The sequence below is a fragment of the Rhinolophus hipposideros genome, assembly GCF_964194185.1.
Source record: "Rhinolophus hipposideros genome assembly, chromosome: 17".
Lineage (NCBI taxonomy): Eukaryota > Metazoa > Chordata > Mammalia > Chiroptera > Rhinolophidae > Rhinolophus > Rhinolophus hipposideros.
In genome coordinates this window covers 25,552,178-25,571,300 of record NC_138063.1, presented here as the reverse complement: position 1 = coordinate 25,571,300, position 19,123 = coordinate 25,552,178, and the positions used below count along the sequence as shown (strand labels likewise).

Genomic DNA, 19,123 nt, shown 5'->3' with positions numbered 1-19,123 from the left:
AGGATCCATGGTATCAATAAATAGTTGTTCGCCACCATCTTTTTTTCTAGGTTTTATGGTGGGACGACAGGAATGATAAAACATTCACATGAGATAGAAAGGTATTTTTGGAAAAATAGTAACATGTCAGGTTGTATACAGAATCACTGGGAGAATGGGAAATTTACTCTGAAGTTGAGTGGCAGGAAGAATTTTTTAATTTGGGAATTTTGTGGGATTTTCAAAACACTAGGGTTGCAGTATAGGGAACAAGAAGAAAGTCAAATAGTTGGAGTAAGAGGTGTGAAAACTGGAATAATTAACAATTTCAAGATGGTTGCATTTAATTATTAGATAGACAAAATGGAAATTTAGAAAAACTGCTATGAAATACTATTAATTTCAGCAGTATCTATTATCTTTAATCCTAAAACTACAAATGTCTCGAACTAATTTTAGAAATAAGTTCATGTCATTTATGCAAATAACATGAAAATTAAATTAACTCCACTTATTCCCTTTGTATAACAAGTCAGGGACATAAGGAGGAATTTACAGTCAACATTCAGTTTGTTTTATGTACTCTTTACCTCTTGACTATTTAAGGTAATAGATTTGAATAAGACCACACTTCCTGAATTACTTAAATCATTTCTTCTTAATTTCATGAAGTGCACTTTAAAAGTCCTGACAAGTTTCATCTATAGATATTAACTTTAAAAGAGCCATTCCCTTGTAAGAGGATAATTAAAAAAACCAAAAAACATTAATAGCCTCTTTTTAAAATACATGACTCTTCGAACTTGCAAAGCATAATAATGGTTTCATTGTTAGATACTGCATTTTTTATACCTTATAATTAGGCAGTAATCCTGTTGAGAGTTTTCCTATAAGAAGGATAGAAATACACTATTCATTTGTAAGCAATGATGCATAACTGACATTGGAATTCCAGTAATGCCTGTAATGAAATGAAGAAAAGCGGGGCTGGGTTTCCTATTAAAAGCATAGAGCCCATTAATTAAAGCATGTATAATGGCTGATATCATTTGATACTAGTATAGCGTGGCTTATTACGGGTGGCAGTTTTGAATTAAAGATTGGTCAGATAGGTTATCTACTCAAATGCGAGTATCATTAGGAATTATACTGGAACAAAACAATGTTATTTAAATAATTAAATAAAACCAAGGGAAGTTTATCTGTGCTTATAATAATGTATGTTCCTCATCTCTTTACTTTGGAAGAGAAGAATGGTGTTTGTCTACCAAGGTAGAAAATAAATGGGGACTCCAGAATGAGAGTAAAGCACCAAATGAAGTGCTTAGCTAGTGGGACAGACGATACACATATAGTTGAAGGCAATGAAATCCTTAATAGAAGTTGATAATGGACTTTTCACCAAATTCAACAATAACATATTCCTTTCAACTTAGAGATTAGGAGATGATTCTTTCCCAGCGATTCTGACAATTCTCAAATTCCTTATTCTAAAACTAATTTCTCATCTTTTTGGAATCATGGACTTCACATGGGAATTTGGTGAACTCTGTGGATTTCCCCAGAAATTGATTTCATTGTGTTTAGAGAGCTCTGAAGCCTATTTGGGGATCTGAAAAGGTGTTTTTCAATCTTGAGTACTACACAGAACTGTCTTAAAGAGAAATGAATCCCCCCTGTGTTGGAATACTGCATTTTACAATCTTAAATGTTTGCAAACATAAAACCTGATTATTAACTTTTTGTACATCTACTCTTACATGACTGTAAAATAAAAACAGATTTATAAATTAAGTCATGTTACAAATGGCTAAATTTAATCTAACAACAGTAGTATGACAGAAGTAATATTGAAGTTAAATTGTCATCTGCAGAGTGAATTTGAGTTCAGAGTGCTGTTAATATCATATCCCACATGAATATTCGTACAACACTTTTCTCGACTTGAACTACTACTTCATAACCTCCATTGTTCAGGATGCTGTCATGTAATATCAAGGTGAAACTCATTCTGCTTTGGTTAGTATTAGCCGAACACAATTAAAGTAGCTTTGCTGTTTGATACTAACCCAGTCAAAAGCACTGAGATCACAGGACACTACCAATTAGTAAAGCAGCATCCAGATGGTCCAGACTCGGCCTCTATTATTTTTATTGTAGATCTTCATGGAAATGAAGACACAAAAAATTTTAAAACAAAACAACTTTTCATAAGAATGTTCAGGTTTCTCAGTGTTATTAAAAGTTATCTAAGCTGTAAACATAAAATTAAGGTGTAATTGGTTAAATAAATGCAAATTAGCCATATTGAGTACTCCTGTCTGATAGGTACTATCCTAGGTTTCAGAACTATAACAAAAATAAAACAAGATTCTTGATTATACTACTCTTAGTTGTTTATTAACAGTTTAGTGTGAGGGAGAAAGGTGAGTAAACAAATTAATATGCGCTTAGCTAAGATGTTTGAGTAGAAATAGGTGAGGTAGAAGCTTCATTAATAACTGCTTAGAAAATGCATGCAGATTTAGGTAGTTCTAGTGTGAGCTGGAGGAACCATTTAGCAAAGCTGTTAGTTCCTTTGTTATTTTTTGGGGGGTGGGAAACAAAACCATTTTCCAGTTTTCTGTAGGTTCCTTGCTATTTCTAATTATCATTTCTTCTCATCTTATGTCCCCATTTGTCATTTACTATAATAGATAGATCCATTTTCTTAAAAATTCTTAATGGAACTTTCACCAGTTCTCTATTTTGAATAGAACATTTAAAGCCTGTATAAGCTTAAAAAAAAAAAAAAGACGACATGATTTGGATAAATCTAGTTTTCAGGGTAATAGTTCCATTGGCAATGGTTACTTTTTTTACAGCTGGCTGATGGTAGTGGTTAAATCTTTGAATACTTGTTATATGAGCATTCATATGTAAGCTACTGTTTTCTTTATGTGTGAACACTATGTCCCAAATTTAATGCAACTTCTGTCAACTCCAGATAATTTGCAATCTAGTTTTCTTTACCATTACGTGAACATAGTCCCAGTATCTATCTTGAATTTTACTTTAATTTCATTACTGTCTAAAATTTAGACTTTTTTTTAAAATCAGGCCTAGGTAGATTTTTGAATTCTTTCTCATTTTCCAAGTTTTATAAGATTTCCAACTTAACGTATTATTTAGTTTGTCTTTGTAAGCAAGATGCATGAAAGCATTGCAAAAAATAAGATTGCTTATACCTTTAGCATTTAATTTTATTAATTACCGCCAGTTGTGATCTCAGGCATAAGGGGCATATAAATATCAATTCAGCATATTTTAAACATCTTTAAAATTGTAGTTATTAATACTTAAAATTGAATGAAGTTCAGTATTTAAATTTTTTTTTTTTTAAAAGTAGTGTTTGAAGTATTTAAGATAAACATTTGCAATCACGTTTAAGAGACCTGGTCAGTAGATATTGAATAGTTTGATTTTAGTTTTGTAGTCAGACTAAAATGGCTTTTTTCTCTGAGTTAGAGAAATAACTTCTAAAATAGGGCAAGGCTATAGCTGTAACCACTGTTGACTTAAATGAGGTTTTCTAGGTAGTTATTTTGCTTGATAGACTCATCGATAACTTATTTGGGAATAATGACAGCTACCATTTAGAGTGTTTGCTGCATACCAGGTACCATGTTAAATATCAGATAGGTTCTCTCTTTTAAGTCTGCCTTATGAGGTAATTATCAGTATTAACCTATTTTGCACTTTAGAAAGTGAGGTTTAGAAAGACTAAGCCAATTGCTTAGAGTCACGTGCTTGATCAAGTGAGACGTGGAGGTGTCAGTTGTACTAAAGTATAGTTGTACTACTGGCTCAGCGTGCCTGTCTGTGCAGCGCTATTGATCTTTGGACCTGGGACTTCATTAGTACAACCAGAGTCAGTTCCGTGCCCATTGTTTTATATTTCCCCACAGTGATCTCATGATGGAGTATAAAAATTCACAGAGAAGAGTAATAATGTTCGGAGAAAGAGGTAGACAGAAGAGGGTATAGGTAACGTCTGATTGGGTATAGTCAATATATATAAATATTTTGCAAGATAGCAGAAGTGTGCAAAAACCCAACACATGCAGCTCAGGAAGAAAAGTTTTTCGCTGGTGACCATTGAGGAGGAAGGAAAAAGGTAAGCTTCTCAAATACACGATTGAGGATTGGTTTCCAGATGAAACAGGTCATAATGTATTACAAGATAAACAAGAGTGGGCAAGTTAGCTTTTTAAATGAATTCATTCCTTCATTCAACAATGAGTGCCTGCTATGTACCAGAAACTATTCTGAGCTTGGGGATATAGCAACACACAAACAGGCATATAAGTCCCTGCCTGAGTGGATCTTAAATTGTGGGATCCATGGGGTTGCTTTTTGTGTTAAAATGTATGGCTACTTTATACCTACCTGTAAATCACAAGATGCTTTATGAATTCTGTGGTGAGTCATTCTGTAAAGTGAATAATCATATTTTTGATATCTGGTCAATGAGTTTAGGTGACTGCTCCAGTGTTTATCTTTATGTACGCAGCAGCTGTACCCAGCTCTTGGCAGATGTGACTATCGTGCTTGGTTTCTTAGTCTGAATTTAACCAGTGACACAGATTAGTTGGAAATGGTTTAGATGGAGCTAATAATGTAATTTGAAATTTGGAGGATTTTTTTGATGGGGGTTTGGGGTGAAGAATAGTGATAAGTTAAAGGAAGGATTCATTTTAAGAATACTTAAAAGAAATGGACTTCTGCTGTATGAAGGTTAGTTAGCTTAAGCTTCAGCATGAGAGATTTGCTACAAGATATTATTTATGCTAATACCTTGTCCAGGTTTTGGCTGTCTGATTGTGGGCATCTAAAAGTAGAATTTAAATTTTTTAATTAATGTCACTGTGGGATGATGTTAAGTGTAATTTCATCTGAATGAATGTGGGTTGAAAGGAACTAAAATTTGCTCTAAAGGCGACTCCCAGGCCTGGGTTTAGAGAGGATCAAACAATTTGATAGACTTCACCTGCATCTAATATTCTTTATGAAGAGACACCACTTTACCAATTGTATGACATATCCCCTTCCCAGTTCCTTAAGATAATTCTGGAAACAAATGATTTTCTTATCAACACCCAGGCAAACTCTTCCACATAGACTTTGGGTATATCTTGGGCCGGGATCCGAAGCCTCTTCCTCCTCCAATGAAGCTGAATAAAGAAATGGTGGAAGGAATGGGGGGCACGCAAAGTGAGCAGTACCAGGAGTTCCGTAAACAGTGCTACACGGCTTTTCTCCACCTTCGAAGGTAAGTTGATTTGTTTGACATAGAGAATTTTGGTAAATTCATTTCATAGAGCAAGAAAAATAGAGTTGTTCAAATGTGTACATTCTTTAGCATCATTCTTTTTCAGAATGACATAGGCAACTATTTCTTAATGTACATTTGATATCTGTTTTGATAAACACTTGGATGTTAAAAGAAAAAAGATAGAATTTCTTGTTTTCCCATTAATGATCTGATTGCTAAATCTCACCAAACGTGAAGCTGGCATTACACAAAATTAAGCAGATGGAGGCTTCAAAATCAGTGGATTGAAATCATTTTAATAAAATATACTGTGTTCTTTGGCAGTGCTGGGATAGAGAAAATGTTAAATAGCTTCCTGTCATTCAGATCTCCCCAAGGCCAGCCTTGAAGGGTTATAATCACCAGCTGGGTTATTTTCTTCTCCCTAGCTGATTCCCACTTCTTTATCAATGAAGCATTTAGCTTATTTAGAGTGATATCAATACAGTCATTTTTATTCCTTAGCATCTTTATCAGCCTTCGTTTTGTTTGCTCATCAGGAGCATTTAGAAGTTTGTTAAATGAATGAAGAATAAACGTTACAATGATTTTGTCTCTCTTTAGCACCTCATCAGTCATTCTACTAAAAAAAAAAAAAATGTTGGTTTATCTCTCTCCTTTTTCCTCCAATGCCATGATCTCTCTGCTTCCTTCATCCTAGTTTACTTAGGAGTGAATATATATCGTCAGGAAACAAAAAAATTGTGTTTATTAAATTCAGGCCATAGCTCTGATGATTAGTCAGAAATGACAGGATCATTTGTCTCTAACTCCGTTTTCCACCTAACTCTTCAAAATGAATACTCTTAGTCTAGCTGAAAATCTCAGTCCAGGAGACACTGTATGCTCTTCCAGGTGAAAATACAACCCACAGACAGTGAGTTGCCTATATATGGGGGCTCTGTTTTGTCTCTGTAACCTCATTTACTCATATAGAGTGGTTAGAACATAGACACTCAGTATGTGTTCATTGAATGAGATACTTCTGTATTTGTATGAGAACCTCCAGAATTTCTGCTTCACATCCGGGGTGAAGCTATGTGCCTAGCAAATGTTGATACTGTTGATTGTAGGAAGATGGCTGTCCTACATTAATCAGGTTTAATCTGTGCATTGGCTTAATAAGCCTTCATTGGTAACTCATTCTCTATCACACGCCACAAACTCCTAACATGCATTTTACAAATGACCACGTTCTTTATCCTTTGGGTGGCACAGTGGCTCAATTTTACTTTCCAGAAATGCTAAAGGAATAATGAGAAGATCAGTGTTCTTTTGATTTGCCTGGTGATGCAGAAGCAACTTCAGAGTATTGAGAGTTCTACTTTAATATCTGGGATTTTTTAATTTAAAATAGTCAAAGCTTACAGAAAACTAGATGGAACCATGGTGATCTCAGTGAGGAGGCAGACAGGATGATATGAAATGATAACTAGAGAAATGTCAAAGATACTCTATCTTATTGAAAGCAGAAAGAAAGCACTGCGCTTTATAAACTGTCACTGATAATGGATTAGTAGCAATTCTGTAGCATGAGAAAACAGACAGTTTATTAATGTGGAGCCAAAGTTAACTTTTCTTCACTGTTGAGAAAAATCGCAAAGAGATTAAATAATTTTATGTTAAGTCTTCATAAAAATTGTTTTATTTTTTTTAAAGTTCAGTGTGCTTCAGTTGCAGTTATCTGGACCCTAATATTATTTAACGTTTTTTTTAATGTTGTATTTTAGAATATGATTCAGTTAGTAAAAATTTCCTTTAGAACATAGGAATTAACCTGATAGACAAAAGTTTGTTTGCCTAGTCTCCAAACAGCAGTGAATATATTGATCGCACTGTCTTTCATCATTAATGTCATTATTTTCCCTCCTCAATGTAGTACAATTATTAAATAAAGCTTTTTTTTTAAATAGGAGTCGAGTTTGGTATTTGTTGTATGCAAACTGGAGAGGTTGTATTTGAAATAGACCTGTGAATCACTGTAAGAACCTCACTCATTGTAGTTAAATGCATTTCTATTTTTAGTATATTGAAGGTTTTTTATGGGAAAATGTAGACTATCTTTACATGCAGTGGGTAACAGGATGGTTGGTGTACATGGGTAAGAGAAAGAATACATTTTTCTTGAACTCTATACTCAACTCACCCCTTTTTTAAAAATCTAAATTATATGACATTCATCCTTACATTTTTCTCTAGACTTGATTTTGCACACTTTTCCCACTCTATCATTATTTTTTTAAACATAACATTATATATATTTTGATAATGGTTTTAAAGATTATTAGTAACCTTTAAATACATTTTTCTGGGTAGGATATTGAATGACTAATATATGCCATATGTTTTGGGTCACTTGTTCTGTCTTAAGTGGAAAATGCAGGTTAATGGCAACAGATATAAAAAGATTAATACAGTTAAGGAAGTGAAAAATTCTCCACAAAGTAACTGGATATTTAAGCTTCTAGATTGTTCTATTTTATATTTTGTATTCTGTTTCCCTTTGCTATAATAATAGAAAGATGAGTGGTTAAATTTAAACCAGCATATAATCCAGAACAAATTAATATTTGCCTTTTGAAAAAGAAACACATTATGCATAAAGATAGACATTTTAACATGGATCCTGCCTGCCCATTAGAATTACCTGGGGAACACTGGCAGGGAGGGGCCATTCTGGGCCCCATCAGATTTAAACCATCTGGGACTGGGGCTAGGTGCTGATATTTTCAAGAAGTTCCTCCAGTAAATCATAATGGGCAGCCATTTGAGAACCTCTGAAATGCATCTTTCAAAATTGAGCCTTGTATTCCCCTCCCTGTGTTACTGTGTAGATTCCTGAGATTGTGCTATGGCAAAACTGGGAGAAAATGTATATAATCAACAAAGCAGAGTATGAATAATTGAGGATTCATGGAAAAAGCATCTTTTTTTCATCACATAATACGTAGCAGCTGGCTGTCCTCTGCTGACACCTTGGTCTTTGCAGCCCTAGCAGATCCTTTACTTCCATATCCTACATACCACAACGCTTAGAGAGAGGCTTCAAGGCCCTTCTTGCTCCCTGTTGCCACATCCAAATTGTTTCTTCTCTTGCCATTTATTTATTTTTTTTCTTAAAAAAGGAAAGCATAGACATATATGCACCATGATAACACCATCAGATATATTGTCCACTGCTAACCATCTTCTGCCTATCTCCCAGTCACTCTCATTCGCTGAGGACTCTCATTGTCTTCTTCATGACTGATCCTGACTTCAGCATCCATATGGATGGTCCAGCCATGACCTGCCCTCTCAGGGCCTTGTTCTCCTCCTTTAGAGCCAACACTGGTCACTCCCTCTCATCAGTATTAGTAAATTTAGCCCTCCACAAATCTCGATCCCAAGCTTTCCACTCTGATCAACACCTATCCTTTGCAGCTCTTTCTGAATGTGTCCTCATTTCTACAAGTCTTAAACCTCGTTGATACTTCCATTTATAATCTACTTCATATTCTCACTTTCCTCCTTTCCCCATTGAATTTTATGGCCCTACACTCTTACTGTCCCTTCCTCTAAACTCTTAGGCATTTTTAATCCAGTCCTATAACCTCACCTGTTGAAACTCCAACTCCTCAGCACTGTCTGCCTTCCTATTTCATGTGTGCGGTGCAACGGGTATGTGTTACTGAAGAAAATCCAACCGTCATGATATTCTCGCCATTGGTTCTAAATCAATGGTTCTCAACTGGCAGCTGTTTTACCACCACCATCCCCTGCCCCCAAAAGCACATTTTGCACTGTCTGGAGACAGTTTTGGTTGCCACAGCTGGGTGAGTGCCACTGGTACCTAGTGGAGAGGCCAGGGATATTGCTAAACACAGTACTGCTGCCCTATTTCTTCACTTTCCTTCACGGCACATCTACTTTAAAAAGTTCCATTCTCACTGTCTCCACTTACTTGCCTCCTTTTCTTCCTTCAGCCTTCTCTAGTAAGGCTTCCAGTCCTGCTCTGCTCTAGAAACTAATTTTATCAAGATAAACAGTTACCTCTCCCACGTTCAGTGGCCACTTTTTCTTCTAGCAGCTTTGGCATAGTTGATCACGTCTTGGTTTCTAAAAACCTTTCTTATATTTGGGGGAGCCCACTCTCCTGTTTTCTTTTTGCCTTACTGGCCGCTCCTGGTTCTTTGGTGATTTCTTTCATCTTCTGCCTGACCTCTACATATTGAACTACCCAGAAATTCCATTACCAGTGTAAAGAGTTTAATTTGGATCTTTTTCTCCTTAACCTCTCTCCTTAAGCATTTTCATCTAGTCTTGTAACTTTAAATAGGATCTAAATGCTAATGACGTTGAGTACCATTAGCCCTGATATCTCCTCTGAGATTTAGCTGCCTACCTACTTGGCATCTTTGTTAAGAACCTAGTAGGCATCTGAAACTAACTATGTCTTAAATGGAATTCTTGATTCTATGCCTCAAATCCTGTTGTTCCTTCATTCACTCTTTATTATTTGTTAAATAACCACTGTTTCCTATTATTATACTTAGGCTAAATCCTTGGTGACATTTAGTCCCTCTATGCTATCTCCTCTACTCTACTGAAACCATTAGCAAGTGCCACCCACTCCATCTCCAAAATAAAGCCTGACAACCTCAGTATTGTTTCTTTTCCATGTGGACATCTGTGAAGTAGTTCCCCTACCTCCCTTCTTATTCTCCACAAGATGGCTAGTGCGAGCTTTCAAAAATGCATATCTGAGTGTATCACTCCACTCAATTGCTTCTCATCACACTTAAAGTCATACCTCCTTAAGATGACTCCTCTCCCCACTCCATCAATCTTTGACCATTTCCCTGTTACCTCTATTTTTTAAAAATCTTTTACCAGTCAACTAGATACTAAATTATCTTTATCAGTTTATTGTGTGGGTGCCCAGCCTCCTCCAGAATGTGAGCTTCATGAATGTGGGGACCTTGTTTGTTCAGTTCACCGCTATGTCCTTAGTGCCTAGAGCAGTGTATAGAGTGAGTACTCAGTAAATATTTGTTGGTTGAATGAATAAAATTAATATGAGTAGAATTGGAATAACATCTGTGATACACTTTTTATCAGTTCCCACAGGAAAGTCAGTGACTTAAAGCTGGGTGAAAGCTGTTTAACTACAGCTATCCCCAATATAACACGGTTGGTAGGTCCCTTAAAAAAAAAAAAGCCATGTTATGTGAATCTGGGTTATATGAAACAAAGAACTAGTACAAAAAAGGGGGTTAGGTTCCAACAATTAAAAAAAACAACATATTTGTATAATTAAGAAAAATATCTTTACTAAAGCAATTTTCACCAAAAGTATAACATGTTAATATGTATTAAATAATGTTTTCTTCGTCATCATTACTAAGCTTTTATTGCATTCCGTGTTCGGGGATTTTCCTGATTTCGAATGAAATACCTTTTGCTCTTAAAAACTGTTATGAGGTTCCATGTTGTTTGGGGATTTCCCTAATTTCGAATGAGATATTTTTTGCTCTTAAAAGCTCTTATTATGCTTCACGTTATTCGGGGATTTCTCTAATTCTCAAACCACGTTAGAGTGAAACCGTGTTCTAGGATGCCGTGTTGTACGAGGGTTTTCCCACATTCTTGAACTGTGTTAGAGTAAAACCGTATTATAGAAGTGCCATGTTACATGGGGGTTACCTGTATTTAACTTTTTTTAAAAAGAGAATAACTGAGTTAGAACCTAACTTGATTAGAAGATTACATCAAGGTAGAAGTTTTCATTATAGTACCTCTGATTTTCGTGGGCAATGTAAAATCCAAAAATGATGATAAAATAGGTCATTTGAGGTTCATATGGATACTCATTTGTCTACAACTTCCATTATCATTACAGTTCAAATATTAGATAGTTTTTATGTAACAGGTTGTGCTTTTTTATATTGTGGGTAGGTAGATGGCTGGAATAAAGATTCCTGACCTCCCTCCCCAAGAGAAGACAATGCAGGGCACTTGTGTTGACACTTATTCCTGAGACCAGCTAAAAGCGTTCATTGCCTGACACCAAAGCTTTATTTACTCACATTTGTCCCCAAAGTCACATCTGAATCACCTTTTATTACTGTCGTGCGAAGGGACCACTGAGAGCATAACTGTCCAAGGAGAGAGTATTCTGGAGCTGGAGGAGGACTGTGCCCAGTGCACACCTGTGTACACCTTTTCCCATGAGGCCCTGCCTCTGAAAACGAGCATTTGGAATAGTAACATTCTTTCTCCTTTTTTGGAGGAAGATGAAAAGTCTGAGGACTGGTGAGGATAAACCTTTAGTTCATGGAGGGGTCAGCTTAATCCAAAAATTATACTATTTAAATATCTAGCCCATTTTTAATACAGTAGACTACTAGTTCTTTTCTGCTTTACTTAGGATTGCTTCTATTCAAACCAGTTGCTGTAGCTCCTAGAGAGGGGATTAGAGTCCCTGGAGGATACTCATGAATGATGAGTGGGATGACAGGATTTCTCTTGCTCATTTACCCATGACACACTGAAGTGGTCTTCAAGTGGCCGAGTCTTGTCATCAGTTCGCAAAGACAAATCTTCATTGTTTAGTAAAATGCTAATTATGTAGGAAGTGATTCTTCTTATACCCCTTCCAAAAGAATATACTTACTAGAAACTGAGACGAATGTCATTCTTAGGTGGTTACTCCAAAAGTTTGTTCCATGGTGTGGAACCTAGAAAAGGCATTCTATCAGGAGCCCAGAATAAGATATTTTTCAGGACTTGATTTTCATTGAGACAGCTGCTGAAGAGTCCCACACTCTATTCTCCATAGGAGTAATAGTAATTATTATAAAGATCTAGCTACCAGTATTTCTAGGGGTGTTCTTGTTACAAGGAAGAACTGCAGAATCCTAACACATTGCTATTTTTTTTTTCTGTCCCATTCTCCTTTAGGTATTCTAATCTGATTTTGAACTTATTTTCCTTGATGGTGGATGCAAACATTCCTGACATTGCTCTTGAACCAGATAAAACTGTGAAAAAGGTAATTTTTATACATGCTTAGAATCGCAGTCTACTTTTTATATATACAAGAGATGTTAGGGTTTTAACCAATTCCCCCTTGTTAGCCTGGCCCTAGAGTGACAACATAAGGCAGAGACCGCATGTATAATTTTTTTTCACATTCCTCTCAAGACCTCTGCAGCCAGTGCTCTCCCTTTCATGATTCATACCCACAGTCACATGAATAGGCCACTATATCTAGAGAGAGCGCTTTCTACCACAGCCTTTGCTCTTCGTCCTGAAAAGTTTAGCTCTTCTTTACTATTCCTAGTAGGATACCTGATTCCTGGCACTCCCAGGCTAAGCGTACTAAGGATCAGAAACAAAATATTGTAATAGCATGTAGGAGAAAGCACCATTTTTTATCCTTCCCATCTATACCCAACATTATAGAGATTTCTTACTGTGTCAGTAGAGTAGAGACCTTTTTAACTCAACCTGTAAAGAGATGAACAAAGGAAAGCTGTCATGTAGATGAATAGTTATTCAAAACTATCTTACCTTGAGTTCCAGTAAGAGGTGGGAGCAAAGGGTAACAGATTTGAAGATTTTTGTTCAAATTAATTTCTGACTCTGATTCATTGGGGTTGAGGGAGAGGCTGTATATCAAGCACTTTATTTACCCAAAGATAACATAAGATGATCTTAAATACCAATATGATTATTAATACTGAACTTCAAATAAAGATAGTATAGCTTTTTAACTTGTAAACGTATAAAATAACTAAAGGGCAGTAGCAGTGTCTGATGGAATTTCTCTGGTGGTTGAAAATAATTGGCCCGAAAAGCCCTAAGTTCTGACATAACTGACAGAGCATTGGAAAGATGTCCTTGTGGATGGAGCATTGTTTTAGTCCACTCAGTCTGCTATACAAAGTGCCAGAGACTGGGTGGCTTGTAAACAACAGAAATTTATTTCTCACGATTCTGGAGGCTGGAAATCCAAGATGAGGGTGCCAATATAGTCAGGTGAGGGTCCTTTTCAGGTCACAAACTTCTTATATTCCCACATAGTGTAAGGAGCTAGGGAGCTCTGTGGTGTCTTTTTTATAAGAGCACTAATCCCATTCATGAAGGGTTTACCCTCGTGACCTAAGTACCTTCCAAAAGCTATACTTCCTAGTACATCGCATTAGGCATTCATATTTTAGCATGGATTCGGGGGAGGCACAGATATTCAGACCATTGCAAATATGAATGAGACTAATCTCTTTTACCTAATTTTTAAGTCTTTGGCAAGCAATTAGAGGAATTTTAATTTAAATAATTCATTGTTTTGCCATTTAATAAAATTATGCTCTTATTGGGATTTCATTTATTATTTTATCCAGCAATCACTTTTTCAGTAACCACCTCTCCCCCTATCCCACATAGGAAATAGGCTACTTATCACACTAGTTTTGGACATGCCTTGCTTTTGTCATTTTATGTATTTTTTAATTCACTAAAGTTTATTCATCAAGAAATATAGTTAGTTGATAAAAATTTCCTTAGCTATAATTGATTGCTGCCCCATATTTCAAATGTTGCTTTTTGTTGTTTTTTTTTTGCATTGCTGTATTCAGGGTCTGTTTTGCTGTTTATTTTAAACCCATTTATCTCTGTCATATGTTCATTTTTCCCTGACTTCACTCATGTTCAAAAGCTATTTATAAAAGTTCTAACAGTGTTTGTCAAACTGAGTCTTCCAGTTTCTTCTGCCAGTTAGGTCATGTTCTTGTTCTTATTAGAGCTTTTTGTTCCATTTTGGATTCTCTTTTTGAAAAATCATTATTTTATTAGGGACAATGCCCTTTTATTACCAGTATTTTTTGTGGCACTATTTTTTAACATATGAAGAAATTACTTTATGAAGGAAAAAAAGCATGTACATTAGTTATTTTTTCTCTAGGCTAATACTCCCTACCTGTTTATTCTAACTTCAATTAAGTGCACCTTGACAAAATGGTTTTTCACCATATTTTCCCCCAAAAGGGTATTTCAGAAAAGGTTTCTTTGTTTTCTGCTGTTTTATCAAGAATATGAAGTAATCAACTGCAACATAAATTTGACATTAAAGTCATTATAATATTGGAAAATTATGCTGGAATAGGCTAAAATTTGCTTCATATTGTCTGGCTTTTTAATGAAGTAGAAGTAGATTTTTATACTTTGATGAAATAACGATTGCTGACGTTACTTTGTAGTGTTACGACTTGGAAAATTTTTACATTGGCCTCATGAATGGAAGCCAGCTAGAAACAGAGTAGCGCTTTTGAGAAGGAAGGCTTCAGGAAGGTACAGATTATTCAAATGATTTGAGTAATCATAACAATGTGCAGAAATATTTTCCTGTCTCTATAACTTATTTTAGTATATATCAAATTTGTTTAATTTTATTTGGAATCTGATTACTTATATATGGAATATATATTTTTGTTATTCTGATTTGCCTATATCTTAGAAATGCAATTGCCCCAAAATGTGAGATAGGGTCACAGTTTAAAATGTACTCCTTGATCACAAACATCAGTGAGTAACGGGTAGTGGCTCAGTGTGCCTGCCGCTTGTTGCTTGGTGCTTTGAGATGCTTATTCAGAAATTGTTTTAATCCTTTAATAATTTAGAGCACTATTATCCCAATAGTCTAATAAAAATAACGCATATTGATAAAAGCAAAGTGTTATAGTGCTAATAGAACTGGATGGATTAATTTCCAATAATTAGCAAACTGATTGTACTAGTTTTTTTCTTAATTTTATATGAAATAGTTAAGTCATAAAAAATATGAATGCTCATATAACAAGCATCCATTAATTACAACCCATATTTAACAAATATTAACATTTTGCCCTATTAAACCTTTTATTAATGAGTAAAAATACAGTTAGTGTTGAATTCACCTGCATTCCTCTATCCCAAAGGTAATTTTTTCCCCACAGCTTGAGTATATTCTTTCCATGAATATTCTTTATACTTCATTCATTCATGCAACAGAATTTATTGAGCTGTATGTTATGTGCCAAGCATTGTCTCAGTGTTTGTGTTGTAGTGATAATAAAACAAAATGTCCTGTCCTCATGAAACTTACCTTCTAGTAAGGGAAATAGACAGGAAACGAGTAAGTAGGTAAAATACAGAGGGTGCCAAAAAAATGTGTACACATTTTAAGAAAGGAAAACACTGTATTAAAATTATAATATTCAACATATACCAATAACGAAAGAGGAATACAAGTCATGTGTATATATTTTTTTGGCAACCCCAGTATATGGTTATTAGTAGTGATCATTGTTACCGAGAAAAACAGTAAGAGAAGAAATGAAATATTGGGTTGGTAATGGTGCTGGAAATTTTAAGAGTTGGTAGGCAGCAAAAAGGCCTCACTGACAAAGGTGTGTGTCAGCTCTTTTGAGTAAATTGAAGGGAGCTATTTTATAAACCTGTCGTATGGAAATGAGACTTCTTAGTCAGATTCTGTAGAATGTACTAGTAAATGAAGAAAAGTTAAAATATCTGGGATAAAAAACATATATATTCCCCAGCAAATGATTAACTTTGCTACTAGGAAGGGTGTGTTGAAAGAGGACAGTTACCTATGCCTTCAAGGAGTTTAAAACTTTTCTAAACTTTTTGATACATATGAATCTCTATTTAGAAAAAAATTGTTAAGGGAAAGGAGAACTAGTTTAATGGATAAACGTGACCACTTAACAATGCTTTTTCAGTTGTGTATTCCTTGAAATCAGGGGTGTCCAAACTGCGGCCCTTGAACCAACTGCTGCCCGCAATCCATTTTTTATTGGCCCGCAGCAAATCCCAAAAATATACTTAGTTTACTTAAATAAACCAGGTGAGGCAATACGTACTTCACCTCGAGTGAGTGGCCCGGCTGTTTGTGTATTTTAACGTATACGGCCCTTGGTGAAAAACATTGAAAAAAGTTTGGACAACCCTGCTTTAAATCAATAATAAAAAAGAAACATTTTAAACTGGTAACAAGTTTGTTCAAAGTAGTTTAGTGAGATAATACTCTTTTGTGTTGAAAGATTAATTGGTTGTGTTGTTGTTTAAACTGATTTTTTTTTTTGCTAAGCTTTATAAGAAAGAAATTATATATTACAGGCAGCTAAAAATTACCTGAAGATCTATTTCAAATGACCTGTAAAATTAAATTACCTTTGGTACCTAGAAGATTAATAAACGTGCAATCCATAATATCCACTCTCATGGAATTTTGGCAATGTAAATTTTTTTCTTTAATAATATTCATGTGTCTTATTAGAAACAATTCTTTACAGCATTGATTCTCTTTCAGCAGTAGTTGAATGGGGGTTCAGTTTTCATCATTTTTCTTTTTAATTACTCTTTACATTAAATTCTGTTTTTTTTTTAAGGAATTGTTTTTTTATTCTAATACAGCTCAAGTAATGAAATGAACACAGCAAGAAAGTAATATTTAGATTAAAACTCTTCCTTTCACCTTTATGACTGAAAATTGTTCCTTTGTTGTAATTACTTTTGTAATTAAATTATTGGGAAATGAATATAAGGCAAAACATTTTTCTAATTCTAATACTTTGAATAAGAAAAATTTAAAGGGGAATGTCTGCTTTTTATTTTAATGAAAGTCACTATAATTTCAGAGATGCTAAACACTAAACTATTTTAAGCAAAAGCCTTCTTCTGTGTTAGTGAATGTTAAATTAGTCTCGAAATAGTGTATTTTGAGCTTTCAAAGACAAAGGGTAAAGATTAGGTATAAATGCAATCACTGTGCTGCTTATAAAAACAACATAATTTCTCTACAAATGTGTTGCTGCGTTTTGTTTGGGAAATGGCTCTATACACCTGTAAATATGGGTGGGTGCAAGATCAGTTTTCTTCAAAATGCTATTCAAGACAAAATTTAATAGTACTAATTGACGTGTTAGGGGTTGGGTATGTTGATGTGTTTGTGGGTGTGCATGCACATAGAACTTGCAATTTAAAAGTTGTGCAATTCCAGTGTGGTTCAAGAATTTTAGGCTAAATCTATGGGTTTTATTTTGTTCAAATTCACCTTTAGTAAATTGTCCTTTAGAAATAAAAGGAGGTCTCATGGTTTGCTTGGCAGCCCCGTCGATGTGCAAAGCATATGAAGACTGGGAGACCCTGGCTTAGCTGTTAGCTCCCCTAACCTCTCACAAGTTTGGTCTGACCACTGAGTCGAGTCACAGATCACAGGCTGGATGAGGTTACTTATGCTTCTACATACTTCAATAATTCCTCATTATGGTTCCCAAAAGAATCTTCTGGCACAGGGAGTTATGTCTCATTGCCAGAAGTGTGAAGTATAAAAAGGAAAGTATCTGTCATCCAGTATTTAACAGAAGAGCAGATATAATAGCCAGGATTGTGTTTCTTTAGGTTGTCTGTCTTTCGCATCAATATGTTAAATTCTCAAGGACAGATTAGAAAAAATATATAGTTTTAAGTTAGTCTTCAAATATAGGAAAACATATTGCTCATTATTTGTATTTGATAATCATTAAATGTTTCATTTAACTTGTAAGTGTAAGGATACTAAAAATATGCTATTGAATCTCCAGTTTTGTTTTGTTTTTTAAGTATCCAAATTGAGGTCCATGAAGTTAAAAGAAAAAAATGATATGACAGATCTCCATTTTGAAAACAGAGAAATCAGATTTTGTCCTTTGTAGCAGATATGAATACTTGATTGGACATCAGCAACTGGTAATTCACTGAAATACAAAGAACTCAGTAAACTTTAGGAACACTACTCTGATTACCTAAGGTTGGCACCACAACTGTGTCTATTACAGTGGATACCTTTGGTGAGAAATGCCCATGCTTTTTTTTTTAAATGCTATGCTGCCATGGACGTATATTTAGTAAATCTTCTTTCAGAAGATTGTAGTGTCGGGCTATTATAAAAAATGTTCTCTCTACTTAAATGGTACTAAGTGTAAAAATGGTATCTGAAAATGAGATTTATATATATCAGAGACTTTCTATTACTTGCTAGGAAGAGCTAATTGAGTAGCAAGTGTGTTTTATTAATTACAACCTTTCTAGAATCATTTCACTTGAATGATAGTCTGTAGAGCATGCAGATTTTGCCAATTACAGCATCTTGTGAGAAACGGTTTTTTTGTTAATGTTTCACATCGACTCTTACATCATTATTTCATTATGAGTGGAAAATTGAAATGAGCAGGTAGATAACTTAGTTGACAATAGCCTAATAATTCAAGGGAATAAATAATTACCTCCCCAGCACAATTTGAGAGGTTACACTGCCCTTTAGTGTTGGACTAGGAAAGTTAGGCTGCCTTTTGGTAAATAAATAAAAATAGCAGTATTTATAGGCTAGATACAATACAAAATTTCCAGATTAAAACCACTCCCATAGTCCAGTACAAAAGTGATGCAACGACATGTAAAATCTGTCCTTTTTGTTACTGGCAAAGAGGATGTTATTTGAGACTGTCTTTAGAAGATTATAACTTCAAGATTTGAAATCATGCTTATAATACTCCATAAAATTATTTTCAGTTTTTTTCAATATTACCAGTATTTTATGCTTTCAAAGATAAGACATCCAAACATAAAGGGATAATGTTACGTTTGAATTTTTGGTCTAGATTGTTTTCTCTGTATTGAGAATTACAATAAGAATGAATATCAAAAGTAAAAGAGAAAACTGAGTAGATCCTGGTAGCTTTAAAAAGATAGGTCTTTAAATATAACGGTTCA

The 19,123-nt window shown here is 34.8% G+C and overlaps 1 protein-coding gene across 2 annotated transcripts in view; it reads left to right on the top strand.

The window, feature by feature from the left end:
- PIK3C3 (phosphatidylinositol 3-kinase catalytic subunit type 3) overlaps window positions 1-19,123 on the top strand; it is a 129,298-nt gene that overhangs the window by 98,146 nt on the left and 12,029 nt on the right. For both annotated transcript variants that reach the window (XM_081078333.1, XM_081078334.1), the window contains 2 exons: window positions 5,122-5,290; window positions 12,275-12,365. In XM_081078333.1, coding sequence (XP_080934459.1) covers window positions 5,122-5,290; window positions 12,275-12,365 — 260 coding nt within the window. The remainder of the gene's footprint in view (window positions 1-5,121; window positions 5,291-12,274; window positions 12,366-19,123) is intronic.